Source organism: Gopherus flavomarginatus, chromosome 9 (assembly GCF_025201925.1).
Source record: "Gopherus flavomarginatus isolate rGopFla2 chromosome 9, rGopFla2.mat.asm, whole genome shotgun sequence".
Taxonomy (NCBI): domain Eukaryota; kingdom Metazoa; phylum Chordata; order Testudines; family Testudinidae; genus Gopherus; species Gopherus flavomarginatus.
Window position 1 is genome coordinate 61,866,919 of NC_066625.1, and position 13,616 is coordinate 61,880,534.

Here is a 13,616-nt window from a genome sequence, read left to right on the forward strand (position 1 = left end):
TAATCACTTCTACTTGGTAGTGATGCCCTTTGGAGTGCCCCATAGGGCAATGACTTGGTGGCTCTAATGCAGAACTCTCCAATTAATTTTGAATTGCAACATCATATACTATACTTGTCATCCAAATGCATGTTCTTCAAAGAGCTGAAGTCCCTAACAATACTTGTTTCCATACCTGAACCCTAATGGCAATATATGCAGCTAAAACTGGCTAATTGTCCAGTTTTATATTTCTTTCAAGAGCAACCTGGACAAAAAAATGTACTACAGTATAAAGAATTTTACTCTATTGCCAGTAGGGGGCAATCTTGGCACAGAATTTGTACACAATTCTTGCTTTCCTCCTCGTTTCCCCCACCCCCTCCCCCAATTCTTTTGTGTAGAAAATCAAATTAAACAAGAGGCAAAAAATAGTTTTATAGTGGAGTCATCAAATACATCTAAATCAGGCACAATTAACAGTTGATTTCAGCATGATTATTGTTACAAGCGCAGATTATACATCCTGCATTCTGTTCTGCGATCAACAATAATTATCCAGAAATGCTCCATCTTCCAGTGTTGCTAATGTATATGTCTGTGCTGCTGGAAAATAACAGTTAAGTATTGTTTATGGTAAAGGTAATAACCTCTGAATTATTCATTGCCATGTGGCTGGCTGGCTTTTCGGAGTCCCTTTGCCCTTTGGCTTTCTTTGGGTGAATATTTACAGTAAGTCATTTAGGCTAATGTTAAAGAAAATTAAATTTCTTGATTGGTTGTCACTAGAGCAGTAATGGGCTGCATAATTCTGAGAAAGAGGAGTCCCCTTCCCAACCCCCTTTCAACAGCTTTATATTAAATGTCATAATAAAATATGTTAGCAAAGAGACTAATCTTTTTAAAAAAATGAAACAGAGGAAAATTGCCAATTTTAATTCAAACCTCCATTACAGTTCTCATAATGTATTCAATTAAGAATCTATCAAATGTATTGTAGTAGAGTCTTCAGCATGCTCAGTATGCAGCACCGCTGCTAAACTTCATTCCTGAAGCAAACCCCGAGCAGGCAAAACAGCAAAAAGAAAGAAAACAACAGTGGAGTATAGCCCAGTAGTAGTGATCCTTTCAATGGACTTGAGTAGTCCTTAAATAGCATGCTTACTGGATCACGCACTGAGCTTTGCCTCAGGCTCTTAAATATCTGAACTGGCAATCATTACCTGAGTCCGAAATCTCCAGAATTCCTCTCTGCTTCATGTTTCAATTTTGAATGCTCTTGTCAACTTTATGGGCCATAAGAACATATTGAGAACATGCAAAGAGTGGCTCAGAATAGACAGGGATGGAAGAACCTTGTTCATGCCCTAAGCAACAATTGAAGCATTTAGATTCAAATTATCAACCTTTTATTTCTTTAGCCGTGAAAAATGAAGAGGTACTAACTACGAAAGACACTCACACGCACATTATGCATATTGTGTATATATATAAGGTGTGTTTGTATATATAATCTGCATGGTGCTAAAATGGAGGGTTTATTTCAGCTACTACTAATATTTATAATGTAATATATCCCTTTAGATGTACATTGTGCATTACAAAATATCAGGGTCCTTGCTCCAAAGAGCTTCCTTGGTCTGGTCTACACACAGATTTCGTTCTACTATAACCATGTTAGCTTGTGGTGTCGTATATATACTTACCCATACAGGTATGTTGGTAGAACCCCTCCTGTGGATGCAGCTATACCAGAATAAAAGTTCTTGATACCGGTATAGCTCATTTCCCCTTCCCATACATGAATAACCTATACCAGTACAAGCCTGTTTATACCAGAATAAGCACATTTATATGGTATAACTGCATCCGCACTAGAGGGGGTTGTACTGCTTTAACTGTACCAGTAGAGTTTAAGTTGTACACCATTGTTGTGTAGGCTTAAGAGGCTGATCCTGCAACTCTCACTCATGGCAGTAGCCCTGGCTCATGCCAATTAGTCTCATTAGTTGCAGCGAGACTACTGGCACAAGTACAGGCTACAGCACTGAATGCAGTGGCAGACATACAGTACCAGAGATTATGGTTCAGATGTGTGTGGGAGTCGGGGGGAATCAGTGTCAAAATGCTTCACAAAAGGCCTGGGTTTAGAGGAGAGAGGTGGCACATATCAGACAGGAATTGGGAGACTGTTTGGAGTATAAGAGGCCTTTGCACCATATTCCTATACTGGTTCTTTCCTTCAGCCAATTATTTCTTCTACGCTTTTCCCAGCTAAACCCATTTCTTCACTCCTGATTTCTTCTTTTCTTCAGCGGTGATCCCTCTGACTGACTCTGAACACAAGTTACTGCCTTTGCACTTTGCAGTTGATCCTGGGAAAGACTGGGAGTGGGGAAAAGATGACAATGATAACACCAGACTGGCCAGGTAAGAATTCTCTGTAATCTTAACAGTAAGGTATCTTGAACCCATCAAGCCTGATCTATGTTCCGGGACACTCACTAATAGAGAGCTTTATTGGGGGGAAAGAAGTGGGTGGGTCTCAACCTTACTAACATGCTGTGAGCTGCTATTACTCTGAACAATGCAAATTCTCTCCTGCGGTGAAGTGTGAGTATTGATTTTCCTTAGATGTATTTTTAACTAATTAGTCATCTGTTCTCTTTCCCCTGTGTTTCTTCAGCTTGATTCTGTCTCTGGAGGCAAAGCTTAATCTCCTGCACAGCTACATGAATGTAACTTGGATACGCATACCATCTGAAACACGGGTAACCCTTCCCTCTGTCTAAACAACAGAAGAGAAATAAGCCACAACAGGGCGTGTTCATAGCAGAGATTGCAGGGGGCTACCTGCCTTGTGCCACCTCAGGAGTGAACCAATAGCCAATAAAGGCACACATCCTGGTGTAGCTCACTGATTTTGGAATAAGGCTTGTAAATTTTCCATCTCATTTTCTTTAAAAACACACACACACCCCGCTGCCTGGGTGTTTTTGCAGCAGGCACTCCACTTTGAAAAGTAGTTTCTAGTAAAACTCTACTATTTGGAATTATTTTTCTCTAATTTTTTTGTGTGTTTGGTTTTTTTTAATTCTCTCTTTATTTTTAAAGGTTTCCTGAACTATTTAGGCCCTTCTCCGCATTACGCTCCCATATGCCCAGGTCAGCTGCCTTTTCAGCAGCATTTTATGGTCTAAAAATCCAGTTTCAACTCAGTTTCTCTTATAAGAACTAAATTTGGACCACTGGATAGCTCATAGCTCCACTTTTACATTAGAAAGTGGCTGACAGGACCACAAAGTGCTGCTAAAATGGCAGCCTGGCACCTTGGGAGGAGGAAGCTATTTAAAATAGTGCACAGCTGGGACCTCATCGCTGAATCTCTCACACAATTCCCATGCAAATCATATTAAAAGAGATGGGGTTTAATCTAGAGTCAAAAAGTTGATGGGTGAGGACAAAGGTCATTAGGCACCGAGCACAACCAGGGGTTGAAAAGAGAAATTGAGGGTTCAGGGGAAACAGCAAAGGTCTGCAGGAGAAAAAATTAGTTTTACAAGGCCCAGCGTATGTTCATTGAAGGCGCCACTCCTGATAAGAGACTTCCAGACTCTTTCTTTCCTCTGTCAGCTCCAATTCCTCCCACATACTCTCTGCCCATCCCTTGCATTGACAGATCCTCATTTCCCCACATTGTTCATGAATCATGTCTGGTCCCATTGAGGTGTTACCCACCACCTAGCAGATTGCCCTTTGCTTCCACTGAATTAATCTGTCTGCACAGACAAGCCCCATCTCTATTATTATTATTATTATTATTATTATTTTATTTATTGTATTCGCTGACTGCCTCATGGGCTGGCTTTTCATTCTTCCGCAATGTGGGGTGGACATTGTTTTATAAAGCAACTGTGAACCTCGTTTTTAACTGAACTGAAGAAAACTCCTAGAGGGAAATCCTGGCCCCATTGAAGTCAATGGCAAAACTCCTATTGATTTCAGTAGAGCCAGGATTTTATCCTTAGTGTTGGAGATGATGATAAATTTGTCCTTGTTCTTGCCGCCAATATTCATCCGTAATATAAAGTGTAGAAGTATAGAACACTGCTGCGCCTTCCGTTGTTTGTATGGATGTCTTTGATTCAGTGTCTATACCGGAGAAGTAGAGCCAGTTCTTATTGAGTAACAATGTATAAATAACTCCGTTGAGAGCATAATGTTGTCTCACTTGTACTTTTGCACAGCTGGATAGTAATAAACTAATTATTGACAGGTTTATTTTGTATGGGCAGAATGGCATAACTCATAGTAATTCCCCAGCAGAGCTGAAACTTGTCTTCTATGGAATGAGGGTGAAATTGCCTTTTGCAGAGGGCAGATAGGTGCTGGTGCTGGAGGTGCTGTCATACCCCCTGGTTTGAACTGGTTTCCTTTACATAAAGGATTTACAGTTTGGTTCACTGGTTCTCAGCACCCCCACTATAAAAGTTATTCCAGCACCCCTGGATCCAGCACAAGCATGTGCACCACTTAAGCCTTATTTTGAGGACTTAATTGAGACATAGTCCCAGTACTAGCTTTCTGAACAAGGATGAATTTTGTCTGAAGGATTATGGTTAGTTAAACGTCTCATATTTGCTGTTTGGCAGATGTAAAGACCTGGTGCTGAACATGCTTAATATCCATTGTAGTGAGTGAGTGGTTTGGGTGCTCATCATCTCACAGGATCAGCCCTCTACGTTAGCAAGAGTTTCACCAAAGAGGCCAGCTGTTGCAGTAGTTTTAGAGTCTATTTTTTCCAGTTCTGGAGACTTATTTTTATCCCTGTGGTCACAAATGATCTCAGCTTAGACCCTAATGAACACCGGTCTCTATCCCAGATGTGTCTCACAGTTTAGTATGATTTGCAGCATCTGTTCCAGGGAGACTCAGGATTGAGAGGGTAGGGGTGTTGCCAGCCAGGACTGAGCTGTATTCATAGTTTGGGAACCTTGTAAGTCACTTAACTGTTATTTTCATAGTATTTGCTAGTGCTGTTATTATCCGGCTTCCATGAATCCCCATAACATTATTATAGTGATTTACCTTGAGAATGGTGTGGTAGCCTAGTTACCATAGAGCACAAACTGGGCAAATATCTCACGTATGAAAGAAGAAGTGCAAATTTGTACTAAGTGCTAATGTTGCTCTTCAAAACAAAATTGACACTAAGTTAATAGTCTTGCAGAATTATAGTGAAATTTACTAGCCCTGGCACAAAATCAGTTACCAATCCTTTACCTTGACGGTGATGATAATGAAGAACTTTACTCTCTCACCCAGCAAAATGTCACTTATTCTCAACAAGTGGGTGAGTAGAATTTTGCAAATTAGAATGAACATGTGCAAGTTTGAAAGCTGCAAGAATTTTTAGTGTCCCCTTTGGGATCCTTTTGTAACTATTCTGTGCAAACTGTTGTGTAGTTTCGCCTTCAAGCATGAACCAGAACTCAGATTTCCAAATAAATGTTAACTCTTCCACATTTTGTGGTTGACAATAGTGTATTTTTTTTTATAAACTAATATTGTTGCAGAATATATACTTATCCCTGAAGTAATATACCTTCTGTTTTGTTCATTGTAGGCCCTGTAGGCTACAGAGGTTAATTAAAACTTAACTTTAAAATGGCTCTGTGTAGATTTAAAGCTACACATTAGAGCAATTTGATGGGGGATATAAAACGTAGTCCTTGTGTTAAACTGATTTTATTCTATCTAATCATAACTAATTTCCCCTAACAGGCCCCTTTGGCCCAGCCAGAATCACCCACCGCTTCAGCAGGAGAGGATGTTCAGTCTCTGGCCGACTCAATGGACTCAGACCGAGATTCTATCAGTAGTAATTCAAATGGCTGCAATGGCAAAAATGGTAAAGAAAAGGAAAAAGACAAACAGAGGAAAGATAAAGACAAAAACAGGACGGATTCAGTTGCCAATAAACTCGGAAGCCTCAGTAAAACTCTAGGAATTAAGCTGAAAAAGAATATGGGTGGGCTGGGAGGGCTAGTGCATGGCAAGATGAGCAGAGCAAACTCAGGGAATGGGAAAAATGGCGACATCACAGAAAAAGTCAAAGAGAAGAAGTCGAAGTCTCGCAAAGGGAGCAAAGAGGAGTCCGGACAGTCTGCGAGCACATCTCCGTCTGAAAAGACAACTCCCTCTCCTACCGACAAGGCGAGCATTTCACCTGCCGAAAAGATAAACACGAAATCCCTCCCTGACAGACAGTCTGACCCGTGGAAATACAGCACCGATGTAAAGCTCAGCCTCAACATTCTGAGAGCTGCCATGCAAGGAGAACGCAAGTTTATTTTTGCTGGCCTCCTTCTGACTAGCCATAGGCATCAGTTCCATGAGGAGATGATTGGCTATTACCTGACCAGTGCCCAAGAGCGCTTCAATGCCGAGCAGGAACAGAAGCGAAAGGAGGCTGAGAAAAAAGCTGTTCTCAATGGGTCATCTTGCAGGAAACTGGAGCAAGAAGCATATTCAAAAGAAAAGTTAGAATCATCTCCTCAGGACAGGGCATCACCACTCTTGCCTCAAAGCCATACAACTCAACTGGTTTTAAAGTTTAAAGATCGCACTAGTCCCACTCCAGGGTCATTTTCTTCACCAAGTAATTGTGCTAAGAAAAGTGGACCCATTCCGGTATCTGCCCACTATAGCCATACTCCACCTGTTCAAAGGCAAAGCGTTATTCATTTGCATGATGTCAACTCCAAGCCATCAAGCTTCCAAGATGATAGCTACAAGCCAGTGGTTGGCACCTTAAAAACATGTGCCACTTATCCCCAACAGAATCGATCACTGTCTTCACAGAGTTATAGCCCAGCACGGATATCGGGTATCCGTACAGTGAACACAGTGGAATCACTGACCTACGCCATGCCTACCGAACACAAGTCACAGACATTTACAAATGGGTTTAATACCGGTGATATTAGAGATTGCTTAGAATATGCTGATGAGGAGGCTCCTCAGACCTGGTTGAACAATGATAAAAACCGAGGCAGAAGCACAGTTTCCCCAATATATTCCATCCAGCAGAACCGTTGCAAGAAAGAGAACTGTTCCTTTTATGGTCGTCCTGAGACTGAAAATTACTGCTCATACTGCTACAAAGAGGAGTTAAAGCGTAGGGAGAGAGAAAGTAAGGGACACCGGCATTGAGGATTGTGAGGATCCTTCCCTGACTACTTAGTTTAACCATTTTCTTACTTGCAAGTAAATAGCAATGGATTATGGAAAAAGGAACCCTAAAAAGGGAATGATGGGTAAATAATATCTAGCTTGTCACTTTTCTGGGGCAGTGCAGAAATAAGAGGATTAATTTATCATAAAGAATTTATTATTTTCCATTTTGTCAGTGTCTTTTTTACATACACTGGTAAGCTGAAAGGTTGTTTACTCCTTTGTCAGTGCTGTGTATATGTTTGGTCAAAAATGTACTAATGGTGCCTGAATTTACACTGACATCACTCAGGTAGTAGAATGACAGGGAAAAAATAATACTGGAGATGTGGTATTGTAATAGGATAGTATCTGCCTCATATACATTTGAAATTCTATAGCCATCATGGGATGATTTTTTTTCTCAATAGAAAGTAAATTTTTCATAGCCCCTTTTTTAGAAGGGTAGTCATTTTGCATACTACAAATTTTTAAGGTAGTGTCATATTACTTTACTGTAAACATTTTGTATTCATTTTAGTGCGAAATGCAGTGTCTCCAGAAATATGTGAATGAAGGTCTGGATTCATGAGGACTGTATCTCCTCATAAGTGTTGGTGCTTGCAGATTTTTTCCTCCCAGTTCAGTAAAAACCTGAACTAGTCAATCCATTTGTTGATTTGTTGTCAATTGCAAGACAGATATTGGACATTGTTAGAAATATACTGTGGCCCTATTACATGCAAGACTTTGCATGACATAGAAATCCCAGCAAATAATCTTAGTCACATGAATTTCAGCAGCATTTTTATGGCTGTGAAGATGGGGAGAAATCTATAAAAACTACCTTAAAGGACTTACAGAACTTGCTCACGAGCCAGAATTTTTTGCCACAGTCTAAGGCTGGATAAACTGTTCAGCACAAATAATATGTTGCACGAATTTAATTCCCCTATTCACAATCTGACTTCTTTCTTTTATTAATTTGTTCATTGTCCAAAATTACTGGATGAATGGTTATTGTGAAAATACTTCCATCTAAGCACTACTTGCAATCTATTTGTTGCAACTGTTGTGTTGAGTCGTTTGGACTGAATGACACACACACCCCCACAAAGAGCTTTCAAGATATCTGTGCAAACACTTCCAGCATGAATACTCATGCAAATGCAGATTTGTGCAAGTCTTCATATCCAAATATTGACATAGGTATTTTTGATACTTCCTTTCCCCCTTGGGAATAAAGTGTTGTTCTACTGGATGTTTGTGAAAAGCAGATAGAAGGGGTCACAAATACCACCAAAATACATTTGTGGTTCTTATTCCAACAAGTTTTCCTGAATGTTGTTTGCAGTTTTCATGCCACCAACCCATGCAAGTATGGCAATAAAACAAACTCAGATTTTTAATATTGATACACTTGTAAACAATGGCTGGATTTTCTGTCTGTCTACATTCATGAACAATAGCTCATTTCCTGCAGGTAGACAGAAAATTACTTGCCTTCAGGACTCTTTGCTAATTGGTAATTCTCTGCCATTCTCAGGATCATGAGTCCAGTTTTATTCAAGTATTGAACAGCATTTTTCTGGGCCACAAGTGGCTCAGGGCCTATTCTCACCATACATGCTCAGATCTTACACGTGTATAACTGTTAATTTGAGTACAGTTGCTCCTACTTAGCATTGTTGTGAGCTCAGTCAGTCCCTTTGGCCCAGATTCAGCACATACTTAAGTCCATTAATTTTCAGGAAAGCATTTAAACATGAGCCAGAGCCCCCTTGAAATCAATGGAACTTTGGCACCTTCTTAGTGTTAAACACATATTTAAAGGGTTGGCTGAATCAAACCTTTATTGACATTTTTATTAATGAATCACCACCCTATAAAGATGAATTTGTAAAAATTGATGGGCAATACCTAGCTCGCTCTTTCCTGAATTCAGACCTGTGTTGAACTGATATCCATTTTTTCATTAAGGGAACATGTTACGAAGCTGAATGAGTTATTAAAGCTCCCTTTATTGTGTGACTCCCCCTTATGAAGCCCAGAGTTCAAAATCATGTTCTTGGTTTTGTATGCTGTTACACAGACTCTTTATTGGTTAGCTGGGGTGATTGAGTATATGTTCTACTTACCAAAGAAATCTGTGATTTCAGATCATCTTACAACAAATCAGACATACTTGATTGCATTTGTTATAGAAAGGGAGACAGAAAACCAGAAAGGACAAAATTTCATGAAGGAAAGAAATATTAAATAATTATTAGAGTAGCAGTAGCATTTGATATTCCTATAAATGCTTCTGTATGAAGTTAGACTTGAGAAAACTGCACTTAGCATCCACTTGCTCCTGTCCATTTATTTGATTCAGCTGCATCATCTTTGAAGAAGAAGAAATGTGGTCACAGCACATACTTAAAAATACATTATTTACTTGTTTTAAGTTTAAAAAAAAATGATTAAGGTTTTAGCTGCAGTACTCATCAAAATAAGAGGTTTACAAAGTCAATATTTAAAGAAGTAATTACTATAGTCCAAATTACTTAATAGATTGACTCTTACCTAGAATATTTTGCAAAGTGTAATTGATCTGCTGAATAATAACACAATTGTGTCCGCACACCCAAACTTCACAATACACAAGGTCATACTTAAATTATGAAAAATTAACAGGAAACTATTTCTTCAGTTATTTCAAATAAATCTGTTGTGCGATAGTAGTGCTATTACGCAGCCGCCCCTTTCCTCGGCTTCTTTAATAACTTATTGGGCCTTACTAAATTAGCTCAACATAGGGTTGCCCTCTTATGAGAACTTTTTCCCAGCATCCCCTTCTCATAGTGTCCATTTACATTTGGCAGAGATAAGCAGGTGCAGCCCTAAAGTGGCCATTTTGCAACTGGCTGCTGCTAGTTATATCTTCCTCCCCTGCTGGTGAGGCTTCTTTATTCCTGTTATGCATGCACCCAGTGTTCCATGTGTGACTCCTGAGCAGAACTGACACTTATTCCCATTCGCTGCTAGGATTTGTTTTGTACTAGCATGGTGCTTTGCACTCTGCGCACCAAACACATAAAAGAGAGTGCCTGCTCTGATAAATTTATAGCACAAGGACTGATTCTGACAAACACTATGGTGTGCACGCCCTTTGAGCTGAATTTGCAGGGTCCAGCCCTAAAAGGGAGGTTCTTGTCTGTCTATCTTCAGAGATAACTAGAAAATGCTCATGGCTTGAGTTCACCATCAGTAAAAGAAAATCTTCAGTTGCTCCTCATCCAGCACTTAGAGGTCCTGTGCCCCATTTTTGCCATTATAGTGAGTAATATATTTGTAACTCCTATACTTTTTATCTTCCATCAAGTGTAACCCACTGGTCAGTGTGTTATATGTACTCCTCTGTACCTGACCAAGAGAGAAAGTATGCCTCTTAACAGCTTTCGGTTAGAGGAGCTTGCTTTTTAGCTCACGCTGTAGTAGAGACTCATACTTTTAACTTTGGAGGTCTCCAGTTTGATCCCTAGTGTTAGCCAAGTTGGTGGCCAATTATAGAAATACCATCTTTTACTTTTTAAAACCTGTTTTTGTTTTGTTTTGGCATTCTCTGATCATGGCACAGCGACTGGCTGGGTCAGCCCATCATTTCTCCTCCTTATGCCCCAGCTCTTGCTTTTAGATGCATGTTTGCGGTATTGAGGAAATTGTGCTGTAAATGTAGAACACAAAACAGTGATCAAAGATCATCACTCCTGCTCGTTCTTCATTGGAACCCCCAATTTAAAAAAACACTAAATGTACACACACACACACACAAAATACATTCATAGTCACCAGAAGAAACGTACATTAGAGGAAGTAGGTATTGTTTACATTTTTCGAATGTGCAGTGATTGCTGCTAATAAAAAAAAATTTAAAAAGCAAAAACCCTTATGGAAATATTGTACCTTGCTCACGAAATCTGCTCACAATAGAAGAGGCGTATAATCCATAATAGACTTTTGATCGCACTTTACATTGAGTCTATTTATAAATGGTTTATGAATGATTGCTAGATGTTGTAAGTATGTTACAGACACGAGTTGCACATGTGATAGTAATAAGCATATCCAGTAGAATGGTGTTGTAGATGGTCATAAGCAGCTTAGGGTAAGTCTACACTGTGATTTAAAAATGCCACTGAGTCTCAGAGCCTAGGTCAGTGGGCTCAGGCTGTGTGGCTTAAAAATAGCAACGTAGATGTTCAGGCTTGGGCAGGGTCTCAGAGCCTGAGCTCTAGCCCAAGCCTGAACGGCTACACTGCATTTTATAGACCAAGGCCAGCAGTGGTGCAGGTCTTTGACTGTATCCCAGTTGACATGTTGGACTCTATAACAACTGATTAACCATTTATTACAAATCTATTAATTTATTAAGCTTTTAAAGTTATTGATAAGTGCATCAATTATATAAAGTGTGAGCAACCTTCCTTTAGCAATTTGCTCTTTTTAAATTCAAACATAATGTACAAAACGGTTCTAGGGGAGGAAAGATGCTCCATTTGGAATTTTGTGTGTTGCTCATTTATTAAGAACTTTAAAAAGGTCTTCAGATGAAGGCTGAGAGTTCTCTTAAATACAAAAAGTTCTAGGATATGAGCAGTGTTTCATGATGCAAGAAATGTCAAAGGCATGGCTAGCATGGTGTGATTCCAATCACTTACTTAGGCATGCTGACTGATGCAGATCAGTGCAGACTGCTGTAACAATCACAGCCTTTGTCCTTCTGTGATCTGCGGGCACATCCCGGTTTGTTTATTTATTTTTATTGTGGTGAATGTGTTGATATGAAATAATGCACAACTTACAGAGTATTGCTCTTTAAGGCCCTGATCTTGGAAATAGTTACACATGTACTTCACTTTATGCATGTGAATAATCTCCCTCACCCCAATGAGACTGCTCATCCACAAGGAAACACGTTTATCAGTGTGCAGGATTGGGCCTAACCTTTCAGCCAAATTTGGTCCCCTTTAGGGCAAAATGCTGTTCATCTTCCTTAGACAGACTTCCAGTGACATCAAGGAGGATTTTTCTGGAGGAGCCACAGACAGAAATTTGTCCCATCAGCCAGATCCAAGGGCTAGCAAATTTAATGGAAAGAATCCCACTAATTTCAGTAGGCCCTTCGCGAACACAAAATAATAGAAACAAGCCGACTAAAGAATCAATGTCTTCAGAACCTCGGGAAAGTTTCGTGTATCATTAGATATCCATATCCAAATGGAAATCGCAGTAATTTGAAAAAGACCAAGATCCAGAGAAGCTAAATCTCTGACCCTGACTGTAAGTGGCTTTTCAGCTTAATCCATTTTAACTCTTTCAATATACTGCAAGTATTTTTGTCTGAAGCTATGGCAACTTCCATAAAATATCACCAAATAGTATACAGCATAGAATTTCAATTACTTCAGTAACCTACACTACTTTAAATTTCTAGGCACATTAATTTCCTGTGTATATGATTTAAAAAAGGGTATTTGTAAGTGTGTTCTGTTTGTAGATTTAAGACTGTATTATGTTGGAATTTTACAAGCCAAGTTTAAATTGTAATATAGATATTATTTTTATATTTTCAAAATATGCTACAGAGCAATATTTTGCGCCTTTATTAGAAACAGGGTTGTCATTTTAGTAGGTTAACTTTGGAAATGTTGGTAGAAATTAACCATGAAAAGAAAGCTTTGTAAACATTCTCGTAAATTCTGAATGCTCTTTGTTGTTCACTCCAATGTCTATTGAAAGTTGGAATATATGAATGTTTTTTATTGAAAGGCTTTACATTTTTGTTTATATATTTTGGTACAGTACTTCCCTCTCCCCGCTCAACCTCTCCAGTGAACACTCTTTTTTATTAGCAACTTCAGAATCATTAATTCATCCAAAAGGTTTTCTTACCTGAATAAAGAAGGAAGTCCCTACAAAGAATGTGGTTGCAATTCATAACAGTTTGAATCCATTTCAGTAGATTTATTTGTTTTTTTAAATATGTTTATGGAATTGTTATTCCTACCAAAATGGAGAGTGACAATGAGACATTGGTGTAATAATTTAATACCTATAGATTGTAAATCCCTCTAGATTGTGGAAATGTCAACTTCTAACTGGTAAATGCATTTTATCCTACTGTATATCTCTGCCCAGCATGCCTACACGTACACTCATGTTTGCATATCAGCTTCTTGCAGATTACATCATTCAGACTTTATTTCATAGTACTTTCCACTGTACATATCAATATCTGATGAACTGTGCAAAAAAAAAGACTGCTACTAATGCATATGTAAGTCACAAACCAACAGGTACAATTTTTCAGGGAGTGTTGGGTATTTTTAAAAGAACAACTAATGATTGTATTGCAATCAAAATGTTCAAATCTGGGTGCC

The 13,616-nt window shown here is 39.0% G+C and overlaps 1 protein-coding gene across 7 annotated transcripts in view; it reads left to right on the forward strand.

Annotated features, from left to right (window-relative positions):
- The window catches only part of OTUD7A (OTU deubiquitinase 7A), a 260,695-nt gene extending 248,740 nt beyond the window's left edge, over positions 1-11,955 (forward strand). For 6 of the 7 annotated variants that reach the window (XM_050966986.1, XM_050966987.1, XM_050966982.1 and 3 more), the window contains 3 exons: positions 2,295-2,409; positions 2,666-2,750; positions 5,764-11,955. In XM_050966986.1, coding sequence (XP_050822943.1) covers positions 2,295-2,409; positions 2,666-2,750; positions 5,764-7,194 — 1,631 coding nt within the window. In that variant the 3' untranslated portion in view covers positions 7,195-11,955. The remainder of the gene's footprint in view (positions 1-2,294; positions 2,410-2,665; positions 2,751-5,763) is intronic. The other variant, XM_050966988.1, reaches the window with a different exon arrangement.
- Positions 11,956-13,616: the final 1,661 nt, after the last annotated feature.